The 26,111-nt window shown below is 44.4% G+C and overlaps 1 protein-coding gene across 1 annotated transcript in view; it reads left to right on the plus strand.

Moving 5' to 3' along the window:
* Window positions 1–25,789, plus strand: part of LOC144818546 (sodium/hydrogen exchanger 9B2-like) — a 416,602-nt gene extending 390,813 nt beyond the window's left edge. Inside the window, exons 10-12 of the mRNA XM_078676068.1 lie at window positions 4,546–4,654; window positions 15,866–16,002; window positions 24,489–25,789. Coding sequence (XP_078532194.1) covers window positions 4,546–4,654; window positions 15,866–16,002; window positions 24,489–24,725 — 483 coding nt within the window. The 3' untranslated portion in view covers window positions 24,726–25,789. The remainder of the gene's footprint in view (window positions 1–4,545; window positions 4,655–15,865; window positions 16,003–24,488) is intronic.
* Window positions 25,790–26,111: the final 322 nt, after the last annotated feature.

Raw genomic sequence — 26,111 nt, forward strand, 5'->3', positions numbered from 1 at the left:
CCTGGCACTATCTAGCTAGCATTCATGGATCTGTCTTCCGCGTTTGATCGCGTAAATAGGGTCAAACTCTGGCAGTCCATGTTAGATATTGGTGTAGATGGCAATATTGTTTACTTTTTAGAAGATCTCCACTGTGCAACTAATACCCATGTTAGATTCTCGCAGGATTTAAGAGTCTCGCGTAATTTTGATATAAGGAGGGGAGTACGCCAAGGGTGTATTTTAGCACTTTTTTGTTTAATGTATACATTAACGATTTGGATAAAGCCCTATTGACAACAGGGGTAGATTACCCGCAGGTAGGCAGACGCGTCTGCCAGTTCTATTATATGTGGGCAACGCGGTTCGTATATCTAGGGCTGCTTGGGGGCTACAAACCCTGCTAGATGGTTTCTCTGCTTTTATGTCGGATCGGGACCTTTCTATAAATGATTCTAAATCATATATTAGCAGGTGGGTCTTCGCCCAAAAAGTCATTTCAATTTAGGGTAGGATCTGCTCAGGTTTTCCGCACCAATGTTTTCTCGTATCTGGGTGTCATAATGGACGAGCAGATGAAATGGGGCCCTCTTAAACCGAGAAAGAGGGGAGACCTGGTGAGGGTGAAAGCAGCTATTTTAAATTTTGCCCTAAAATCAGGTAAGAAAATGATTGCTGCGCTTTTAAAGATCTACCAGGCCAAGAATGTTGTGAGGGGCATGTTACTATAGATGACCTACAAGTAGCTGAGAATGCATTCCTGAAGCGCTTATTAGGCGTCCCCCGTGGTACGTCCAATATAGTGGTACATGAAGAATTTGGTGCCTTACCTAAGTGACATATTGGCCCTCTGCCCTCTAACTTTCTGTATGAAAATCTGGTTGAGCGAAGGATCATCATTGAGTCAACTGATATTGAAAGAGTGTATGACCCTTGACCATGCCCTCCACATACCTTGGCTCATATATCTTAAGAGCAGCTTTGAAAGCTTTGGAAGGGCTGAGTTGTACATCAATCCCGAATCGGTAACTAAAAAGGATGTGGGGATGATAAAGGAGTCTTTTATTAGCTTAAGGAAACTAGAGAGGGAACACCTCGAACTGAGGAAACCTAGTGTTCGTAATTTTTTAAGACGCTACTTCGAAAATGTTCACTGGCAAACTGTTCTGTACTTTTGGTAAAATTGAAGCAAATGATGTTCATTAGATCTTTGCCATTTCTGCTGTACTCACTTCACAGCCGTAATGGATTACTTAATGTGCACTTATCAATAATTTATTGGGTTACAAAAGAAGAATATGATACAGTTTCTTTCCAATACAAACATATCGTCCAAGGCTGTGGATGAAATTAGAAAATGCAAAGCGATCTCAGAGCAATTAACGCTTTCACATTCCTTGGGGCTTATAGTACACAAAAACTCATGTTGAGTAAACAATCCCGCATAGATAAATGTTGAAAACGACACTATCATCTGAGCCATATCTTCTGGGGTCTTTTAGCACATATGATTGTTTTTTACTGACCAGGTTTCGCCTAGACTTTTTTCATTTTTTGTTGGGAGTGCCAACGAGGGAGTAGAATAGGACAATTGTTAACACCCTGTGGCTGCGACGGTAAGTCTCCACAGGATGTGCTACACTTCATGTTATTTTGTAAATTTTATGAGGTCCCCGAAAAACTTTTATTGTTCCTATTTTAAAGAGGTTGAATTTTAAGCAGACCCGTCCAGCTCTTATCTATTTACAATTGTTGCATGAAGAATGTATTCTTTTTTCTTAGTTTCCTGAAATCTGTGGTGAAAGCCAGGGCCTGTCTCGATTAAATGTTGGTACTGGACGATATATACATATTAGATAAGGCCTTGGGACCCTCATTTTTATTTGTTCTAAATTTTATCCGAGGATCTTGGTAAAGTTTATTTAATTTTGTATCTCTGGCTTTCAATTAATTTCAGTCCCTTGTGGAATCTAGTCAATTGTATGATGAAATGTGTTACTATTTTATGAACTTTTAAGTATAGATAACTTTTATGGTTTCCAAGCTGAAACCGAATAAGGTTCATTGATTGATTGATTGGTAAACCAGTCTTTGTTTATGAGGCTGCTTTCCTTTTAAGTGAGTCTATTGGTATTAAGGATGTGAAACTGGCCATTGAAAGCAGCCTCTCAGGGAAAGCACCCAGCCCGGATGGAATCCTGGTGGATGTGTTCAAAGATAGCTCCTCGTTCAGGGCCCCTACTGTTACCAAAGTTTTAAAGGCTGCCATATAAGGCCCATTGGTACCAACATTGCAGGAGGCAGTTATGTTATGTTATGTTATAGGAACTTGTAGAGCGCATGGATGCCGAAAGGCTTCCCAGCGCTAGCCGTCAAACACGGTGCAGACAACAAGAGGGGCGATTAGCAGAATCGGTGAAACATCCAGGTCTTCAACTTTTTCCTGAAGATAAATTCTATATCTAGGAATCTGAGTTCCCATGGTAGTTGTCGTCCCAATATTTAAAAAGGGGGACCAATCTCAGCCTGGCTGTTATAATCCCATCTCTTTTTTTGGACAGTACTTTTAAAATCTAGGGAACGGTGGAATTGTCAAAGCTTTAAAAAAGGGCATGTGAGAACGGGTTCTGTCTGGCATGCAGCTAGGGTTTCTTGAAAGGAGTTGGTACGATACATCAAAGCCTTAATCTTTACCTTATTACGCAGAAATCTGTTAGTGTTAATAAAGAAGAAATGGACTGATCCTTCGTGGATTTCATGGGTGCCTTTGATTCAGTTCAACGGCTCAGATTATGGAACATCGTGGAAGGCAGGGGGGGTGAAAGGGCCATGTTGACTTGCTGCGCTAGTTATACTGTGAGACATCTGCCAAGATTCGTTACAGCTCCGATTGCAATTTATCTCCAAAAATCAATGCCTCGGTTGGAGTATGCCAATGTTGTGTCTTTACACCTTTCCTATTTTTACTTTACATTAACGGCTTGGAAGACTTCCTGAGTCAAAATGGCAAAGATTTGGACAAAATAAGCCCTTGCCCTGTCCTTTTATATGCGGACAGAGCGGTTCTATTGGCTAGAACCGCAACAGGCTACAGATACTTTTGAGAGCTTATAATACCTTTGTGGTTGACCTGGGCCTGCCAACTAACCATGCAAAATCTTTTATTATGAAATGTGGACCTAGGTTCTCAAAGTCCGGCAAAATTACAATTTCAGGAATGAGGTGGCCACATTTTCCAAGTTTACATATTTGGGAATCCCGTTAAAAATGAGATCACTTCAATTCCAAAGAACGGTTGAAGAAGACTTGGTTACAAACCAGTTCAGGAAATAATTTACATCTATAAAAGCAAGTGCCTGTCAGTTGACACATTCGGTGCAGGAGTCTGTGGTACAAAGACGTTAGCCCCTTATAAAAGATTGAAAATAGCTTCATTTATAGGATCCTGGAAGTTCTATAGTCCTCACCAACCATTTTCTGTCATGCTGAGGTGGAATTGGGTCTCGTAAAAGATTTAATCAAATTCAAACCACTGCTATTATGGCTAAGAGCATGGAGGAAACCAGAAGCACACCTCACAAAAGCTCTTACTGGATTGTCTTGTCTTAGAAAATGCCTTCATAATTCGATGACTAACATACATTAGGCACATTTCTACTGAGCTAGGTGTACCAGAAATATATTCAAATCCTCAGAGCTCTGTACACCTAGCTATTGAGCAGGTTAAAGCTTTGTTTTGAAAACAATTTTTTTAACATGCATAGGGCTGAAGTGCAGGTGAGGGACTTGGGTTTATCACAATGGAACACTATTGTGAGTCCTGCCCCGTAGACATACCTCTAACTTATCTTGAACGAATGGTTTAGGTTCCTCCTACGAGAATTTGTTTTAACCTTGTCCACTTTTTAGTGACATTTCCCGTTCAAGCCATGTGGGTCCTCTCCCTGCCCCATGCCCTTTTGATGGCTGTTCCGAGCAGAGACAACACACTTTATCCTCTTCTATAGACTTTCCACAACTCATGGGAAACTCTTCCTTGTTCCTTTCTTTGAGAGTTTTCATACAAGTTTGCACAAGGCAATTAGGTACCACAGAGTTGCGTTATGCTGTGCTAAATTTTTATTACATACTGTTTATGGACCAGGAAGAGATAGTGATGTGATGATGATCAGTTATGTTTTACTCGAGTTTTTTACCCTGTGATATTGCTTTGGATTTTGTATTTAACTTTTAACTATTTTTATAGTACATTGTTGGCTTTTATGTATTGCTTCTGCACGTTTATGGTTGTTTACACAGCCAAATAAAGTTTGATTTGACTTGACTTTGATCCATTTCAGCTTTCCTTCCATCACCTTATTGTTTGTTGAATGATTTGACAAGCAGCAAAGGGATAAACATTCAGAAAGAAAATCACAGTGATGAGAACAAATCAGCAGCACTGGGTTAGAAATTCAGAAAGAAATATCCCAGGGTTGAGAACAAATCATATGTTGTCAGTGATCAGTCAAAATTGTGCTATTCATATGCAAATATCAATAGATTGTTTTATTTTTGTCTTTGCAGGTCGAGGTGGAAGGCATTGTTGCAGTTGCATGGGATATTTTTCAGCCCCTGCTTTTTGGTTTGATTGGTGCAGAGATATCTGTTACAGCTCTGAGGCCTGACACTGTAGGTAAGAAATATCTGGAAAGGCAGATTCAGCAAATTGTATCTTGAGTCTATATCTACATCTGTGTTTTACCACCCCATGTATAAACGTATACAGCTGAAGTTACAGTGATTGTCTAGGAGTTCTGGTTACTGTAGGTGCTTTTTTTTAGTTAACAATAATATATTTGGTGTCCCAAAAGTCATCTTCTCCGTGGTTTGCTTGTGTTTGGTAGCTAAGCGACATTTATCTGTGTTTTCTAATGTTACTGCATCTCACCATGCATTTTTGTGCAGTGCGTTTTCCGTTCCTCTCAACACTGCCTGATGTGTCGATAATTTGTCAGTTCTCTTTCTGGACCTCCATTCCAAACCATTGTGTAAACCTCCCAATTTGTAGAATGCTGCTGCCTTCTTGTCCGTGTGATATATATTCCTACAGTGTTAGGTGTTTTACCACGGGCTTACTCTACAAGGTGGTGTATTTTGTGGAAACACTTTGGATTCAAAGTGAATGACTGTGAGTGTTTCTAGAAAATGTCTCTGAAAGGTCTGATTTCAACTTTTCTTAAAACTAAAATTTGGCGAATGATTGACTTTGATAGACATAGCCCCATTGCAGGGACATGTTGTTGCTTAAAGATTTGGACGTGCTGGTTATGGGTTTTCCATTTGGAAGATCACAAATTGAACCTGTAATGTATGATCTTTAAGGCCGCTGAGGATAAGAACGAGCCCGATTACTGAAAAATGCGTAGGTTTAGGGGATATCTTTGCATGACAGAGAATAATTCCTAACCAGTGTGTAAAGTGATCTTAAGGGAGATTTTACTAGCCCAATAAAAGACAGTTGTGGAATACTGCTGTGGCTGCATTGTGCACCTCTGTAGGGAAGGCTGAAACATGCACGGCCAGTGTTGGGTCACTGTTGCTCTGACATAGCTTAGACTGGAGCTCTTCACATCCTCTCTGAACTAGGCACTAAAGAAATAGAAAAGCTATCCAGCCCTTAATAAAAGACCTTAGTGAAATGCACCTGTGGATGCATTGTGCACCTCTGTAGGGATGGCTGATACATGCATGGCAATTGTTGGCCACAGTTGCTCTGACATATCCCAGGCTAGAGGCTTTTTTATATCTTCTATGAACTTGGAGCTGAAGAAATTGAAGAACTGTCCACCCTTACTACATCCTATTTCGGATTGGCCAACATATGGAGTTAATAGGGGGCCTGACCATTCTACACCTCGATTCTTGGAAGGAAGTCTCAAAACAGTCCTGGATACTGTGCATCATAGGGTTTGAGTTTAGGTGAAAACTGCCTTTGCCTTTTTCTTGTGCCCTCCCTTAGTATTCCCCACCCTCTTGCTGCCAGTGAAAAAGGTGCATCTCACCCAGCATCATTAAAACAGATTCCCATATCAGAGCTTAGCCTGGCCTTTACTCCACATTGATTACTGTTGGCAGCTGAAAGGGTTGGGTTGTGGAGGCCAATATCCTGGACCTACATTAAGTATATGTAAAATTAGGTTGGTGACCGTGGCACAAAACCTGTGCTTTTCTATGGATGGCAGTTTGCTCACTGCCTGTTTCCATATTGTTGTATGGCAGCATATAAGAGGGATTTATTTGATTTGTGGCTGATCGGCCAGTAAGACATTATCAATATAAAGATGATGTATGTGGGGGAGTGTAGCTAGTGTCAAAATGGCCAAGATGGTACGACGGGGCAGAACTTTATTATCTAAGAAGCATCTGAGATGACCAGACTGGGAGTTTTGATACTGGGGGGAGCGGGTTTAACGACATTGCCTCCTTAAGTAAAAAGGGGACAAGAGGGTGCAACAGTACTATGATGGGTATTGTAGGGAAGATTACAACTTGGAATGACAGTGGTCTCAATACCTACTTCAAGGGCTATGGAATACTCGAGTATTTAATGGGATAGGGTACAGCAATAGGGATGTTACTGGAGACCCACTTAGTAATGGAGAATGGGGAAAAAGTGTGCTAAAATGCTGCTGCCAGACATATGGTACATCTTATTCTAACTTTGCAAGAAGGGTTTTGTCTTGGGTGACCACTGGTGTCCCATTACAAATGCACGATGTGCAGGCAGATTTCAATGGAGGGTTGTAATGTTTATGATCTGTTGGATGAGAAATGTATCTATAGAATATTTATGTGCCAAATGTCGATGATAAATACTTTTTCAGAGAGGTAGTGCAGTTACTCCCCAACAACATTAAAAAAACATTGTCTCCTTGGTCATTAAATTCATGACCCCACAATTTTTAAGGCAGCTTTTAAAGAGCTCTTCAGGCTCCTAAGCTGGAGTGCAAGGCTGAAATATGTTAAAAGAAAGATTTAGAGAAATGTTGGTTTTATTTAAAAAAAAAAATCATGTCTCTGAGTCTTTCTTTTAACATTTTCCAGCCCACAAAGTGCAATCATAAGAAATGTTAAAAGAAAGACTCACAGACATGTTGATTTTTTTAAATTAAAACTTAAACATTTTTGTAAAATTACTCCAATCCAATCCATCAAGCTTTATTCGACAGATATGCCATGAAGGCACGATACATAAGATAGATATGTCATAGGGCTCAATATATGAACAGGGTTAAAACCTTGTTAGAGGTACATACAATCTGTCATAAGAAATAATAGAACACAGTTAATATGGTTTAAAAAGACTTGAACTACTAAAACGTATAGAAAACAGTTACAATTCATGACAATAGATAGTACAAAGATACCGAGGTTAATTATCAAGTGCTTAGCACTTATACAAATATACCAGACATTGCTACAATATGTAATATTTGAGGAGCTAACTTCCTATACATATGCACAAAAAAATGGCAGACAAGAACCTTCAGTTTACAAGGAGTGACTGTGATCTAATCCACATCCATCTAAAAAATGTGGCTAATGCAATGACTACGGGGGGTGATCTGTCCTTGTGCAATATTCTTAGCGCTTCACCATTCCTTCTGGTGCCCAATAGCCTAAAAATTGCTGTGAGCCACGCTCGACGAGGGACAGCATAAGCTGGGCAGACAAGCAATAGGTGGACCACCGACTCCGATTGGGCCTCACAAGCGGGACACATACTATCGCCTGCAGTGACACATTTTGCTGTGCAAGATCTTATTGGTAGTGAGCCCACCCTAAATTGGAAGTACAGCTTCCGGTCGTACGTTTTAGTTATTATATCCCAATACTGCTCCAGACTTGGGGACGGTTTACCTTCTAAGAATCCGCCTGTCAGTGAAGACATGTGACTGTTTTTGAATGTGTTATGAGTCACCGATTCCCAATATTTTTATTTTAAGGTCTCCTTGGAGGGGAATAGGTCACTTGATGGATTTTCCCACAGAGTAGCCATGCCAATGCTGACTAGGGAGGCTCTTACCTCCCGTAACCATTTAATTTTGTCAGAACGGTCCGCTTCGATTAAGTCTTTAAGGCCAACGTCATACATTGCCAATCCTAGCGTGCACCAGATTCTTTGCCAATATAATATAGGACGTAACCTCGCTATGTCAGCCAATGCTTTTCTACCTAAATCATATAGCATTGGGCGTACTGTGCTTTGCGGGAGGCTGGTGATCTTATCTGTTCTCTGCAACGGTTAACTTGGAAAGATTCCCATACCACCAGTTAACTTGGAAAGATTCCCATACCACCAAAGCTCTGCCCAGTATAGAGCGGAGCTAACAACTTTCACGTTGTATATTTGCAGCTGGCTTAGTAAAAGAGGTATTAAACTTGATTTGTAAGGCTCCAGATAGTTGCCGGTGCTTCAATGTGGCCGCAATTCCACCTCGTATCGTTTTGCATAATGACCCCCAGAAAAGTGAAGGCACTAACTTGTTTCAGGGGACGGTTATTCAAAGTATGCCTCCTCTGAATGATCTATGCTGGTTGAAGGTCATGAATTTTGTTTTTGACACGTTAATTTCCAAGTCCCGCAAGAGGCAGAACTCCTCGAAGAATAAAAAGGCTCGCTGAAGATCGCTAGGAGTTTTTGAGATAATTAACGTGTTGTCAGTGAACAATAAAATAGGACTTTTTACACCTGCTAAGATTGGGGCATCAGTGGGGATGGACTCTAAAAACTTTGCAGTCCCATTAATGAAAAGAGAAAATAGTGTGGGGGCCATAACACAGCCTTTGCGCACTCCTTTCTCTATGGGAAAGGGATTGGTGACATCAAATTTGGGTAAAATTGCTCTCATGAAGTCTGGCAATAAGGGAAAGCAGTTCAGGAGACATCCCCAGCTCCTGCAATACTGCCCAAAGTTTGCTATGGGAGACAATGTCAAAAGCCGACTTAAGGTCAACAAAGGCAGAATACAAGCTGCCCTTCCCCAAAACCACCGTCCATCCAATATAATAGAATGAAACAAACACCTGGTCGATGGTTTTGGTGCGGGCCTGAAAGCCAGCATGTAGTGGGGATAAGATGCCCTGCTCCTCTATCCAATCTTGGACCTTATTTAAAACCAGCCGCCCCATTACCCTTTGCAAAGAATCTATTAGTCTGATAGGCCTTCAGTTCCCTGGATGAGATTTATCCCCTTTTTTAAACACTGGGATAATCTTGGCCCATTTCTAGGAGTCAGGGACTGGGGCACCAAGGGCGATTGCATTAGCCAGCAGAACAATATGCTGGCACCAATTTGGCTTGTCATGGAGGAAGATGTTGGCCGGGATACCATCTAGGCCCGGTGCTCTTCCCCCCGTTACTACTCCTAGGGTGGCGTTGACATCAGCCACAACAAAGGCTGTGTGTTGATAGAACTAGTACGAAGGCTCAACAAGATCTCCCTCAGCTATGCTACGGGCATATTGGGTTTTTAAATGATTGACCCATTGGCCCTGAGCTACATGGCTTTCTGGCAGTAGTGGCTGACCTCCCCTGTCCCATTTTACTATGTTCCAAAACTGTTTTGAACTATTACTGGCGCAAGCCAGTTTAAGATCCTGCCATCTACTTTCATCCCATTGCTTCTTAAACTTTTCCTGGGTCCTCCTATTATTTTGCCTGGATAACCTTACTTTGCCTGTGTCCCCTGCTTTAATCGCATCCCCCGGAGTTCTGCACACCATTCTGCATTCCGCGTTGAACCAGTGCAAGGATTTCATTTGTTGAAAGCTTTTAGCCTGACTATCCTTAACACCTTCAATGCTATGGAGATTTTTCTCCTGTGCTGAAGAATAATATTTCCCATTGTTCATGACAAGGTCAGCTCGTCATAAGCACACGTTCAGTGTACTGCATGACGAGCTGACCTTGTCATTAGCACGGAAGGTTAAAGAAGTAGGACAAAATGGGCAAAAAATGTGTTATGAGTGGCAGTTCCTAAAGTGAGGTCAATGTCATTAGTAATGGTGGATAGAAGTATGGGCTTCTATAATATCTTTACCCATTTTAGTCGTCTCATATAATTTGTGGGGACCAGGTCAAGAGTGATCAATTCATTGTCTGGCTGTGTAAGTACCCTCTGTGATTGTAGATCTAAGGTCGCGCATAAGGGGTTGTGGTCGCTCTCTAAGCGGTCCCTCACGATCATGTCCCCCAGAGAGTGACATAGCTTTAGGTTAATTAATAAATAGTCGATCCTGCTTCAACTGTGACCGTTATTAAATGTGTTTGCCCCATGTCTATCTGATTTGGTTCTTCCATTTGCTGCCCTTAGGCCTTTCTCCAGACAAATAGAATTAATTTGTATTGCCACATCCGTCCATATTTTTTATGGGTGCTAATTCCAATTTTGGAATGCCCCACTGGGCGTCTTCCTCCCCTGTGAGATCATGCTTCTCGTTAACAGGGGCTCAAAGGACAAGTTAAAATGTCCGGCAATTAAGGCTTGAGAATCCCAGGAATGCAGGTCTAGAAGATTGTCGAGAGCCGCTAAAACTTCAGACTTCTTCCCCCCACTTAATCCTCTCACATAGACATTATAAATGTCAGTGTAACATTGCAGACCCGTCTTCAGCCGAATTGCAAGGATGTCCTTTCTCTGGGTCGGTAGTACCTAGATATTGTAGCTGATCGCTTGGCGAACCCAAATTATTAAACCCCCCAATAGTCGACCTTTTCCCCCACTGGTAGCTGGGATATGATAGTTTAAGTAGCCTAAACAGTGGAGGGGGTCCACCAGCCAGGATTCCTGAAAGAGACAGATGTCACGGTGCTCAATGAAAGTGTGCCGATCAGGAGATGTAACCTTTGACCTCAACCCTGTGATGTTCCATGATATTACAGCTAGCCTGGATGAAGTAAGACAAGATACAATTTGCACATTAAACCTATTGGGTAATTTACCTCTAGTGTCCCACTTTCCTTCTGGCGAGGAGAGTGTTGTGGGTATATTCCTAGACACTAATGATGAAAGATTTGATACCGCAACATCCTCACTCTTGCTGGCAGGAATATAAATTGTGTGCTCCATCGGAGCGCCAGCGAGTGAGGGTAACCTTCAATCAACCTCCCTTAGTGGCGACATACTGAGATGTGAGTCTAACTCAGGGGCATTATATTTAAGTCTAATGTTGGAGCGGGTAAGGTGTTGGGTACGGATGTCAACGTTTACGAGATTATCCACCAAATGGTGGTGGGAAAGGGTTAGGGCAATGTAGTCTAGGGGGGCATTAGGGCAAGTGAGTCTCTTAGCTGTGATAATGTCGTCCTTTCTTAAGGACCGACAACCCCTACCGGGCAAATCTACTGGGTGCACTTATTCAAGAGGGAACCCTCATTTTCTCTAGACGAATCGCCAGAATTCTTAGGAACATTAATCATGTACACAGTGTTTTGTGAGCCTGGCATACTATCTGCTTTACCTGCTACTTTCTGCCCCCCACTTATATTGGGATCGAGGATTGTGGAGGGAGCGAGGGTCGAGACGGAAGACAATGGGGGCCTTGGGATGGGAGTAAAATTACGTTCCCTAACAGATTGCGATTGGCTCCTGCTAGTGCTATTTATAGTTAGTGCCTTGTGTGGACCACTAGCCCTTGAGCTTTGTGTTGCCTGTGCTTTGCTAAGTTGCATTTGGCAGTTATTAGCACCTTTGACTAGGGTATGATGCCAATGAGGATTTGACCAGCTCCACATCTAGATGCACCTTACTTAGTGAGTCGCTAAGGTTACCGACAGACACATTGAAAACTCTAATTTCCTTCATTAGGGCAATTAGTTGACTGGACACTGATCTTTGGAAAGAGTCATCTATAGGCCTACTAGGTTGCATGGCGCTAGTATCAGTAGCTGCTCTCACTCACTTCGCCAGCCTTGTCTTAGCCCCTACTATTGCTTTGTAAACTACTCTCTGTGCTATCCGTGCCCGTGTTATGTACCTGAGGCCTGTTATGAGGGGGGATTTCTGGCGGGTCTGGATAGTCTGATAAGGTAAAGAATCTATTACTACAGGGAAAGGTGTCCAGGGCTTCTTGGGAATCTGTTTGGGACTGGAGAGGACACTCTACTACTTCTCTTGCCTCAGATTCACTCGGTAGTTCAGGAGAAGAGATTCTACTAATTGGCTTTTTAAACATATCCAGTATGCGCCCTTTACAAAGTTTGCTACTCTGGGCCTGTTGTGCACTAACCCTGGATGTCGTGTCAGGGGTGTGGGCGGGTGGAACCAATAGGCCCTCGCAGATAATAGGATATCAATCCTACCCATGACACCCCCCTCGGAATCGTTAATGGAACCTAACCCTCTCCTTTTTCCCTTTTTCGCCTTCTTTTTTTGGCCATCACCCATTCCTCCTTCACAGGATTTCCTCTTACCCATTTTACCCCTACAAATGACACATTTCAATAATACACGAGCCACACCTACTGATGGTCTGAAGAAACAATTACCTCAGCGAACTCGGAGCAATATCCGTTCACTCTTTACCTGCAATGACTGTCATTGCTTGAGCGGCCAGGACCTGCAAGACCATCTGCATGTAGCGCATGCCAGAAGGCTGGGCATGGCAGGGGTTGGCTGTTTTCAAGTGGTTCGACACAGGCCCAGAGGCCACATCAGCATGCGATTGGCTTTACTTATGGTAATAAAATATTACTTTATGGTAAAAAAAGAAATCTTGGAAATTCACTTGAAAAAACAAAGGTTAAAGTAACGTTATAGTTAGAAATTGTGTATTTCTATCTTACATTACATTTGAGGTGACAATTTCAGTGACAGCATTTTAAAGTAAATAAAAAACACTGAAATTCCCCAGTTATAATTATCTGTAGTTAGTATAACTTGTGCCCTAAAGTAACTATAAATCATGACATGCTCTACGATGCCTTTGATGACATCACTGGAACATCTAAAATGACATCATTGTGCACTGCCAATTCAGCCTGGTACAATAACCCCTTTGCCAGGCCTAAACTGCCATTTTTAATACAGATAAGTCATCCCCAAGGGAGGCCCTAAACAGCTGATAGGACAGGGCGCATTGTATTTAAAAATTGGACATGTACTTTTAAGTTTCACATGTCCTGGTAGTGAAAAGCTAGTAAATTTGATTTTCACTAATGTGAGACCTATCTCTCTCATAGGGTAACATTGGAATACCTTATCACATTTAATAAGTAATAACTGTTTTTAGAAACAGGTAGAAATATATTTGGCCTCTAAAGAATTCTAATTTAAAAACCTCTTTAATGGTAAAGTCAGATTTTAAATCACAATTCTGAAAATACTTCTTTTTAGAAACTTGGCATTTTCTTGTCCTAACCATTTGGTGCCCTTGCCTGGAACTAGGGGTGACTGGCAGTTGGCCTTTGTGTATTCTTCCGAGACAGTGTAACAAAGAGGAAGTAGGTGCTGGTAGGATGGGCCATCCTGCCAGGATAGGAGCGGTGGAGATGTTCACTGCCACACTTATATTTCAAAGCAGCTATCTCAGCACACTCTCACAGAACCTCACACTAGCCCTTTGTCAACCCAGAGCCCTTGGAGTCTGGGCATGGAGGAAGGAAATTGCAGAACCGGGGAACTCCAGAAGTTTTATCCCACTTCAAACTGTCATCAGAAATAATAATAGGACCCTCAGACACACTTTACAGTACATTCCTGGACCTTCGAATACTACAGAAGAAGGATTTCCTTGTTGCCAGAGGACTGCCCTGCTACTTGAGGCCTGCCCTGCTTTCTGAGAATGAAGACTGGACCTGCTTCCTTCATCCCAGGCAGAGTGACTCCAAGAATCAGGTGGCTACCATCCTGTACTGAGCTACAAGGACACACCAATCTCCACAGGCCTCCCTGCAACTTCCTAGCTGAACTGCTGCACTGGACCTGCAACTAGACCTGCCTGAGCTCTGCTGGTCTCTGCTAGAGTGTGTCCCTGATCCCCAGTAGGTGCCTCCCCAGGTCCTGGGTCGTTGGCTGTTATCATAGTGCACTCCTCTGAAAACAAAGGAGAAATTCTGAAATTTGGGGCTCTTTGCGACCACAAACGTGCATGTTCGTGCCAAAATCTCTGCCGTCCACAATGACCACCATCACTAAGGTCCGCAGGAGCCAACTCTTCGCACTACCGCGACTGCCAGCGACGACCAGTAACGCGATATCCGTATTTTGTGCTACAGCAACGACAGCTCGTGGTGACCACCATCACGAAGCTCATGCACTGACCGTATGCCACGCCCAACAGGATCTTTATGCAACAGCAACCACCATCTGCGATGCCGGGCCTGCTCTTCGTGCTACAGGGACGAACATCCGCCACAAACTAGACTGTTCGCACTGGACTTCGAGAAGGTAACTTTTTAGTGAAACTAACCTGTTACCTGTACACAGCCAACACTCCATTGCGGTTGGCGTGAACTTGTGACTTTCCCCTGGTCTAGTATAACAAGATAACCATAAGTGGTGCTATGTGCTTTTGGAGGTGGGGACAATAGCACTGCTAAGCCAGAGAGAGGCAAGAGATGGCGCTTTGCAATCCAGACCAAGTCAAAGCTTAACACCAGAGCAGTCAGAATGTGATTCTGCTAGAGACACCCCATCAACATTGTGAACCATAGATGCACGGATGCGAGGTCACTGTAAGAACCTGTGAGGGGCACTCTTGAGGTGGGCCATCACTGTTGTGTTCCCCTGTACTTTGCAGGGGTGAAGTCATCAAGTGACGTGTGATTCTGCGAAAGTCACCACTTGAGGTGGCCTGTCACTGTTCTGTATCCCTGCACCCCGCAGACTGAGACCCATGTTGACCTGGCAAGAGGCATCTTCTGGGGGACCTGTCACCCTGTCCACCCTAACTTAAGCTGTACCAGTGAGCCTGCAACCCCACAACGACTGCAGCCTGCCAAAACGTCCCCACCTGAACATCTGTGATTGTAAGGCCAGCATGGCTTGCCACCGGCTGTACTCTGCATCTTCAACCCCACACAGAATGAGCCCCCGAGTGTTCGCACCATGCTTTGTTCCCTTCAGTCCCCTTGGCCTTGGTGCCACTGCACCTGCTGCATTATTTATAGCTGCACCTTTGGCCAGTATTTGCATTTTTACTTTGTTTTTCATTGCATGTAAGGTATGATTGAATGTTTATAAGCGCATTCATAATAATTTTTAATTTAGGGTCTTCTATTATCTTAAACATTGCTTTCCAGTGACAGATACGTGAACATACAATTTGTGCACTATTCAACCAGTAATTCTTTTTCCCCTGATTTTAACATGGATAAATCTCTATGTGCAAGTTTAGTAAATCTGTGGTGTTTCCCAAGATATCAGAATTTAGTGATAACTGCAGTTACCATCCCCATTGGAATTAAGAGTCCACTAGTATCAAGGATCTTAGCAACTTATTTGCCTATGCTAAGTAGCCCCAACCTATTTTTTCAGTACTTCCCCACTTTCCAAGTTCAGTGGAGGGTATCTTTGGTGTCCTGTGCTGGTTCCAGACCCGTATGCAGGACCCATTGAGCGAGAGTCAGAATATCCCATGGACCACGCTGAACATCTTGTCTTGATGTACTTGCTCTTCAGACCGAGTTTTAAGCCCCATCAATGATTTGGTGGGCCTGACACCCAGGCCTCTCGGTAAAGACCACCTCTGTTGTCATGGCAAGCTTTCCACAGCTCAAATTTATGGAAGCAAGGAACTTCATACCTTTGTTTGATCTGCATCCTCCCCCTATTTTGTTTCAATAACCTATTTTCTCAGCTTTTTGTAAGTCATTGTTTCTTCATTTTTTATCTTATTGCAGGGTTTTGTGTTGCCACATTGTGCATTGCATTGGCCATCAGAATTTTTGCAACGTTTTTCATGGTGTGTTGTGCTGGCTTTAACCTCAAGGAGAAAATATTTATTTCGCTCGCCTGGATGCCAAAAGCCACCGTACAGGTAAAGTATGCCAGAAGAGACCAGACCAATTTCATCAGTTGCTTTTAAATCCTGTATCATGTGATATTCAAGAATATGATCTACTTTGTAGAGGTTTGTGTTCCTAATATTTGTTAGCAGTTGTCTCTGAAGTTGTTTTCTGCTGTTGATGCTTGTGATGTGCCAGATAGCCGACAGACTGGTCGTTTACAAATTGTAATGTTATTGAAAACCCAGAGCTTGTAACCAAATGTCAATTGCCACCAGGAATCCAAACTGACTGGCTGAGGCTTCTTTGGGATGTTCGGATCAATTAAAGCAAAGATACAGAATATGGAGGCCTGATTCACTAAAAAGTCACACATCTGCTCGTGTATTTTCCTTCTAGACTTGGAATATATTTCTATTTTTTGGCAGTGCACAAACATGTCTGGTTGTAATTTCCAGGAATATTCCTACATGCTATGTTTACGCATGTACATTTTCCACTACATGGAAAACCGGAATTAGCAAGTCAGGCGTATTGTTATTTTTCTATTTTAGTCACAGGGAAATTGTTTTCACTTTTTTTGAGACCCTCAGACTGGCACGCTGGGAAAATTGTGAGTGCCCAAAATCACACATTTGTGGGTGAACTGTGCCGTTTTTACATGCCCGGGTCTACCACTTTTTCGTAACCTAAGCCTGAAGTGCCGGGGATCTACCATCTTAAGTGCTCTTTACAGTTCTAAAAACACTGATTTTTAGAATCCAGCTGAATTGCAGAGGCCTTTTTTGCAGATTCAACTTATACATGGATTTTCAAATCATTTGTAAATCTGGCATACAATACATAGAGCACAATGTATTCATCACAAGCAAGACATGTGGTGGATCAGGAAGCTGACATGACGTTTTGTTGTCTTGATGTAAAGAATACAGTTGCAGTACAGTTTCATACCATAAGGCCCTTGAACAGTCTCTAACTATACTGCTAAATTGAGCAATAACGTTGTACGATTTTGAACCCCACAACGTTTCTAGGCATGCAAGGACGAACTGTGGATGAAATCCAAGAGGGATTTGCTTCAAAATTGATCAGGCTCAACAATGCACGGCAAAGTAGTCTTCAGCCTGTTCCCCTTTTGTAGTGCTCCAGAGGAAAAATGGCATAGAAGGGAGCTCTGCACATGACCCGCCCAGGAACTTTACCTCATTGCACAGCCTCACACCAAACAAACAACCACAACTTTATTTGGGTGGGGGGGGGGGATATTTGTATAGTTTATCACATTTGAACATTAACACAGTTAACTGAAACAAAGTCGCATGATATCACACAAGTGGCATGACCGAGAAGATCGCCAGTTTCCATATCACATTTCAAATACCCTTCCCATTAGGCCAAGAATATTTCGAGGACGACCATTATGCAATCTCCCCCCACCCCACATGTTACGATGTTGTCTACCTCTATACTTTCTGTTGATCGTCCCTTGTTTATGTTGTGCCCTTACATGTCTAATATTTCACTCAGAGCCTGTCTATTCTGTGTCTGCTATGACATCAAGTCCATAGTATTCCCTCCATTTGCCCCATACTTTATGGAATTTTTTCAGGCAACCTCTCGCCTTGTATGTGACCCTTTCTGTGGCCATGTACATATCCATTTCTCTTCTCCATTCTTGAATCGTTGGCATAGTCGTATGACTGGTTTCTGTAGATGTGTATACCGAAATGTCGACAGTTGCCAATGTACTGGTCTACCATCAATAATCAGACGTGGGTTCGGGATGCTGGCTACAAAGGGGTACAGGGATGACTTATCCCAGTTCACCCAGTCCTGAAACAGACAAAAACTCTAATAGAATTTGCTCCGCAACGACACAGGACAGTCTAACATATTTTAGATATATTAATAGGTTGTCTGCATATAGCGACAACCCGTGTAGGCATTCACCTAATGGGATTCCCCACTCCTCTTGTGTCTTGCGCAGCGAAGCGGCTAGGGGCTCGATGGCCAGCGCAAATAAAAGCGGTGACAGCGGGCAGCCCCGCTCAATACCAATCCGGCCAGACAGGTATGGGCCCATCTTGACCCTGCCCCCCGGTTGGGTATAAAGTAATCAAACCAGACTCAGGAACTCGTCACCCAGATAATATTTACGTAGTGCGGCGAATAAAAAGCCCCACTCCATGGTGTGGAACACCTTCTCCAGGTCTTGTACTAGTCATCCTGAGGACTCCCAAGCCGTCCTGGAATAGTGTGCCACCCTAAAGAAGTGGCGTAGGTTTAATGACGTGCTACGCGTGGGTACAAATCCAGTGACGGGACCAGTGGGGCCGGTCTGCAAGCTAGAATTTTTGACAACACTTTGTAATCAGTGTTTAGGAGCGCAAGCGGCCGGTAGGAGCTAATTAGCTCTGCATTTCTATTTTGCTTCTGTAGCGATATCGGGAGAGATTCCCGTAGAGTGTCAGGCAGGGTGCCTGACTCCCGCGCCTCTTGAAACAGCTTGAGAAGCTGCGGCGCCAAATCCTGTCGGTAAGCTTTGTAGTATTCGATCGGGAAAACGTCAGGTCCCTGTGATTTGCCTGTGGCCAGAGAGCCTATCCCCCCCTGGATTTCTAGCAGACTTAACGGTTCGTTCAGCTCATCACGCTGTTCGTCAGTAATTTGTGGCAAGATCAGTGGTGTAAGAAAGGCGTCCATATCTGGGGGCTCTGCAGTATGCGCCAAGCGGTACACTGCAGTGTAGTGCGCCGTAAGTTCCATATGTATATCATGCTGTTTAGTGAGGATGTGCCCATTTGCTGATTGTAAACACAGTTTGGGTGCCTGTGTCTGTTCCTGTTTGATCATACGCATAAGCAGCCTACCTGCTCTGTCTGCTGTTGCGTGCGTGCTGCATGGGACGCATAATTTAAACAACGCAGTCTCTCTAATACCTCTGCATGTTTTTGCTTCTGTGTTTCTATCTCATGTTGAGTGTCTATGCCTCGCGCTAAGTCAGCTTCCAGCCCCGACAATCCATTTTCAATGTGCGTTATTTCATTATCTAATTGTTTTTGGGCGCACAAACTCAGACCCAGACATTGACCTCGAATTGTGGCTTTGCCCGCATCCCACAGCAGTCCCGAGTCAGCCACCAAGCCTGTATTCTCTGCAAAATACTTGGTGATCACTGTGCCAATTGCTTCCCTGAATGATGGGTCCTCCTGTGCCAGAGGCTGCAACCTCGATACGCGTGTAGTGAGTCCCGCTTCCTCCCCCTGCAGGCGCAGTATGTGAGGGTTATGATCTGAGTGAGTTTTACACAGGTCATCCGCACCCACGCATGTGGTAAGTATCTGTCGATCTGCAATGAAACAGTCAATACGAACATGCAGGTCATGCGGGTGGTAATAGTTGGAATACATGTGTGTCAGCGGATTGAGTGCTCTCTAGACATCCAGCAGTCCCCAACGATGCAACCACTGCCCCAGCCCTCGAGCATTAGATGTTACTGCCGTCTGCAGAAGTGGTGGAAACGATCTATCTAGCGTGGTGTCAGCACTGCATTGTAGCCCCCGTCCAATAACCAGGGATCATCACTCCAGTGTGAGAGCTGACCTGTCAGTGTCTGCCTTAACTCCTTCTGACTAGTGTTTGGGGTAAAGATGGAACCCAGCACCACTGGCTTCCCACTGAGGCGCCCTTTGGAGAGGACTTAACTACCATGTGTGTCAATTTCAGTCACCTCTGGCGTAAACTGCGTTCCCGGTCTGACCCAGATCAAAGCCCCCCTAGCAAAAGAGGAGTAGCCCTTTGCCAATAGCTGCCCCATCCAGCGCTGCTGCAGACTCCCTATCGCTGGCTTGGTAATGTGAGTTTCCTGCAGGAATGCCACATGGGCTTATGTTGCTTGAGATAAGCGTAGACTTCGTACTGTATGGGACGGTGTGTGCAGCCCCCTGATGTACTAAGTGATTATATTGGTGTGCAACATATATTTCAGAGACAGTGTGGCTCTGCGTGCACGTATTGCAACGTGTTGTACCACGGACTGTCACCTGACATGTCCACGGCAAATGCATGGTGTATCTTCAGTGCTCGGATATTCGTGTGCATTTCGTGTCGATGAGTTGTGAAAACAGGAAGCCGTGTGTGGCTAAACTGAGAGAGAGAAGAGGGACAACAGGTATCTGCCCAAACTAAGAACCATGCCATGTGGCAACTAACGGCAACATAGGCCGAGTTAATCATAGTGGGGGGCGGATACAGGTGCAATGTGTCTGGATAAATGAGATTGTTTATATATGGTACTGTTTATGGGTAGGTATGGGTGCAACGGGGTGGGTTTTGGGTTTGGTTCTTTGTTGTTTTTCTTTATTTGTTAAATATTTCAAATGTATTGCTCTTCATTTGTCCTATATTTTCGTTGAAATTATCAAAGTCAACTCAATGTTCATTCTATATGCATAAGTTGCTGGGTTGCAGTGCTCTGCGATATATTGGTTTTTGACAAAATCTGTTTAAAAAAACATAGTAGGGGCGGGATGATGGGTAGCAGAGTTTGGCACACAGTGGATGTTACAGTATTATGGATTCATAATATAAGGGTGTGATCACACGCTTCGACTCGATGCCCACAAAGGAGTAGTCAACTGGCAATCAGCACGCTTAGATGAGCGGGCACGTGTCAGCGCGATGTACAGCTACATAGGCCAGGGTGCCCGATGAATCGTGTGTGGGTCACTCCCCTGCACTTGCGCATGTTGCCCCAATTACATACTCGAGGATGTCTAGAGTCCAGGCAGTCCATCACATCATGTTATCAGCAGTCTGCGGAGTCACTTCGGGTAGCAGCTGCGAGTCTTCGCACCCGCCGCATCGTTAAAGAGCCGCTCTCGTTGGATGAGTGTTTCGAAGAGGCATCAGTGTCCTTGCTGGGACGTTGATCCCTCATGCATGCTACTGCTCTCAGGACGCCCTGCCGTTCCTGCAGTACCTGCTCTGGGTTGGGAGCAGCCGCCAGTTGATTTGATGGTTCCTTGATGTCGTCTGCACCCTTTACGGATTCTTGGTCGCAGTTCCGCATTATTTCCCCTCTGTCTCAGTGAAATGGGGTGGCCTGCAGACTCAAGCCAGTCCCATGCTTCACTGAGGTCATTGAAAAAATGAGTGGACCCATCTGCAACCACCCGCAGTCGAGTCGGGAGTATGAGGGAATACTTTATCTTCATGTCCCGCATACGCCTCTTCACCATTATAAATGTATTACGTTGCCTTTGTATCCCCAAGGCATAGTCCGGAAAGAACAGGACCTGAGAGTTGTCTACCTAAACTGTCTCCATTTTCCTGGTTTCCCGGAGGACTGCATCCCTATCCCTGTAGTTAAGGAGTTGGAAAAGGAAAGGACGCGGTCTAGTTGCCCGTATCGTCGGCCTGATGGTATGTTGTGTGCTCTCTCTACTGCAAAGTACGAAGAGAGAGAGTCCTCCGGCATCAAGGATTTCAGCCAGGCCTGCGTGTATGTGAGGGCATCACTGCCCTCCACACCTTTCGGTAGTCCCACCACTCTAACTTTGTTTCTGCTGGAGCGACATTCGGCATCGTCCATCTTGCGCTTCATGGATTGAACCCGTGCCCTCAGTTCACCCATCTCCGTGGTGAGTTCCTTGGTATTCAGAGCAATTATAGCTGTTTCCGCCGCCAACTCAGTCACTTTTCCGTCCAATTTTTGTGATCCGCATGTAGGAGCGTGAAGTCAAACGTGACTTTGTCAATGTGGTTTCCTAATGACGCTCCAGTCTGCGCAAGTGATTCAATCATGTTGGTTACTGCTTGAAGCACTGAATCGATCTTTAACTCCAGTGTGAAGGGTCCATCTGCCCCCAGGTCTCCAGGTGGCCGGGTTGGCGCCATGGTATCTGGTGCCGGCTGCGTGCAGGCGACAGTTGATCCCACTCGAGGCTTACCCATCACGCATCAGTCACTATGCCCAGGCCATAATTTGAGCAGTCTGACAGTGGGGCCCCCGGTTGGGTTTATTAGGCCTATGCGATTATCACTGTCTGCAGCGCTCTAGCCTCACCTCTGCAAGCGGCCCCAGGGCACCGCAGCCTTCAAATAGCAAGGTTCTGGGCGTCAATGTAAGCGTGTTCCGTGTTATGCATCACTGCCCAATGGCTAGTAGCTAAGTAGCGTGTTGACGATAGCAAGAGGTGTTCACCTGCTGGAGTTTACGCCTGGCTTCACACTTTCACCACTGGCTAGTTCACCACACGTGCGGAGTGGGGAAGAAGAAACCCACGCATCCTCACCAGGATTATTGGATATGCTGTGCAAAAGTTCCAGATTCCTACATTATAGTATATGCATCATCACTTGCAAGCGCCGCACTTATATCCCGAAGGACCCCCGTTCCTTGCCACCTGGTAGTAGCGAAGGCGCAGGGCCCCTCATGGGCTTCTCAGGTTACACTCCGTAGCCGGTCCGCGTCTACTGGGGCCACAGGCATGGGCCATATACAGACCGGTGTGTTCCCAACAAAAAAGTAGTAGAGGCTCCATGCCCCGCACTGTCCATGAAAGGAGACGTACCAGTCCTCCTAATCTCGGCCACATGCTCAGTCAGCAGCTGCTGCTGCCAAGTCTTGCTCTGCCGCCGCACTCCCTCAGGTACCGGAGCAGTCTGCCTCACCCACTGCTCGTCTCAGCTCACGGCCAGGGAACTCACCTGTAGGGGCCCAGCGGGGCCGCTCAGTTCATCTGTCACGATGCTTCAGGTCCACCCGCCGCGGCAATCGTTAAAACCGTCGGCATTAGCCACGGGGCCTGTGTGCGTAGTTCAGCCAATCGCTCTCACTCGCTGGCCCCACGATAGCTCACCAGGGTCTGGGTGGAGTCCCCTGAGTTCAGTTCAGTTCGCACAGCGGTGCTCATCTATCTCCTGCGTCGCTCTTCACCAGTAATGGAGCGCCGATACCGGCCACAGTTGGTTGGGAGACGCGTAAGTGCTTTTCCGGTTTCCCTATGACGATGGACCTTTAACTCACGTTGGCCGTCGTTCGTTTTGTTTGAGCGAGTGCAGTAGCCTCATACTCGGTGTTGGATTTGTTAATCCCCTTTTCTGAAGCCGGATAACTGCTTGAGGGACATCGGCTTGTCCCGTTAAGTGCTCTATGGGCGCTGGTGCCCAGTGGATCTTATTCATCCCCGTTCCCTGGGTGACCACCTCTTGGATGAGCGCGTGTTTTTGTCTTCAGTACCCTTGTCCTGATGATGCCATAAAGATCCCAGTGGCTGAAACGCGACCGCGACAGCGTCGACACCCTTGTTATTAGGAGTCCCTGTTTAGTTTATCTTTGTTTGTATAGTCAGGCGCCTTATGCAAAAAAGAGCGTTGAGAGAAGTTACATCTCAGGTGTATTGGGATCTCCATGATAGAGTTATATCACTCGAATTTAGGAGTGTATATAGAGTGTGATAGGTCATCCGTTGAGATCTATCTATGGGTACACATTTTGTATATATATGTTATGTATAGATTGTATTTGTGATTTGTATATAATGCATTGTTATGTGTGTATATAGTGAATTGGCTTTCTCTTTATACATATTTGTTTTGCGCCACCCCCCCTTTTTGTACTTGTTTATATGTCCTCTGAATTTTGTAAAGTGATTGGTTATATATTTAGTTATATAGAACAGGATAATTTACCTTTTCATGTTCTAAAATTATAAACTGAATTTATCCCTCAATACTATTTTTTTCTACTTTTTCATCTTTTGATGCTCCTTGTCCAGGTATGGGAGGGTAATGTGGACATAACCCCTGTTTTTGCTCCACAGTTGGTTTTACCAGCACGCTCCGTGCTCGGCTCCACGCCTATTATGCCTCCGCCACGGCTCCCAGTTGCGGGTCCGAGTCTCGGTCCAGGCCACACTCTCAGTGCTGCAATGCTGCACCGAGGCGGTTCGCCGTCCCTCGGGCGCCCAGAAACATCAGGAGCACACCGATACGGTCACGGTGCCTCAGGGCGTCAGTCGGGGTTCAGGAGATAGTGCTATCGCCACTAGTGGTGCAGGAAAAGTGACGGATTCCTGAGTCTGTGGACGGAGCCTCTCAGAGTGCGTCCACCATCTTGGCCGACTAGCCACGCCCCCTTAATCAACTGTATTGCATAAACTGTATTGAATAATTAACTAGTTATTTTTACATTGCTGAATGTTATATCGTTTTTTGGGGGTAGTGTTTCTGTTATATCATTGATGCATTAAAATCTCAATCTCAATAAACTGCATTCAGAGGAATATTGTACATGACACATGAACTTGATAGAAAAGACAATGTGCGCTTAGCCCTTGAGAAAAACTATCCGTCTATAGGCATAGGAATTAAATGATATGGGATGTTTCCTACGACATGACCTAAGGCCTGCCTTATTTCTTTTATTAATTTTTTTTTAGAATTATTTTCTCTTTTTTGATTGCTGTATTATGTGCAACGTCTTAATATATGTCATTCTTCTTTTCACACACAGGCTGCGATCGGCTCTGTTGCATTGGATACGGCGAGGGTTACAGGTAATAAGCAACTTGAAGAGTATGGAATGGATGTCCTCACAGTGGCATTTCTAGGAATTCTGCTCACAGCTCCGATTGGGGCACTGATTATTGGCCTGACGGGGCCAAAAATGCTGCAGAAAGCGAAGCTGAGTGAAAAGGAACGAGAAGGAGAAAGTGGCGATGGAGAAGAAAGGATCTGTGCCAGTGTGTAGAGAAACTGAAAAAGGTGCTGCCACTGTCTACCAGGATATGTTGCTCCAAACTGAAAGGTGCAGCATACCTCCATGAGGAAATATTCCATAGTAAGAATTGGGAAAGTTCTCAACCTACTGTGGAAAATCAAAGGTGATCCAGGACGCGCTTCAAGTGTTGTAACTCAGGTTTTAGTAACCCCCAGTTTTTAGAAGGGGTACCAATGAAGGACGAACTGTTGATGAATGCAGACCTGCCTTTGGCTTCTAAGAAGAGGACTGGATTTTGCACTAGAAATTAGCCAATAGTGTGGAAAGGACTTTCATGCTCACTGGTGGTCAATACATTTCCATAGACCAGTAGATCAGGCAGAACCTCGGAATATAACAGGGTCTTTCTCGCTGATCAGGCTATAAAAAAGAACCGTAAAGAAGTATTATTCTTCAATTATAGAGATTCAAATTGACCTATTGTTGAGAGCTGTCAAAGGGAAGGACAAACTGGAAACATGACATTTTGTTTGTTGTTTCAACTCAAATTTTAATTTGTAATTCACCCCTTTTGCCATGAGTTACACATTCGATCATTTGAATGTATTTAAAGCTTAACTCACCCAGGCAGTGTCAATAGCAATCCGTACTATTCCTTGCAGTGCCCCATTGATGTGAACACAGATGGGGATGTTTTAAGCACCTGTGAAAGATCTACGTCACAGAAGTTAATGCATCCAACAGTTTGCATTGTAACGTGAAAGGTGCCAAATGATACATACTTTTTTTGCGATTGAACCAAAGGGCTTCCCTCTGAAATAATAGTGTCAGGTGTTGTGTTGCTAAATAAAGTGAGATTAGTTGTTCATGTTTGTAGGAATTTCGAGGATGGTGGAATGAATTCAAAGAGATAAGGCTCGACAGGGACGTTGCTTTCAAACTTTGACACAGAAAACACACACATGAGCTTTACTAACTCACCATGACCTGTCTGTTGTAATAGGTCTGCTAGACTGAGCAAGTCTTTATATGTATTTCTGCTTTAGATTGAGTGCCAACATGAGACCGGTAACAATAATTAATGCTAGAAATATTACTAGGATATGTGTTTTTATTACAGATTTTGTTTACAGTAGAACTGCAGCAGAGTTCCAGATTCACCTGGGGGTGGGGGGGGGGTAATTTTAAAGGTGAATGTCCTTTTCTGTTAGGGATGTGTGTGTGTTTTTTTGTGGGCTGTAGTCCGTGTCATGGAGACTTAATGGTCAGCAGGGAGGCTCACTCAGGGTATATTTACAAGCCCCTTGCGCCTCCAGTGTTTCACTATTTTTTGACACAACAGCGGCGCAAACAATGCGGCCTACTTAGAACGTGACTGCGTCACGTTGTAGCCCTTTGTCACATTATACCTGCATC

The sequence above is a fragment of the Lissotriton helveticus genome, chromosome 2_1 (assembly GCF_964261635.1).
Source record: "Lissotriton helveticus chromosome 2_1, aLisHel1.1, whole genome shotgun sequence".
Classification (NCBI taxonomy): Eukaryota; Metazoa; Chordata; class Amphibia; order Caudata; family Salamandridae; genus Lissotriton; species Lissotriton helveticus.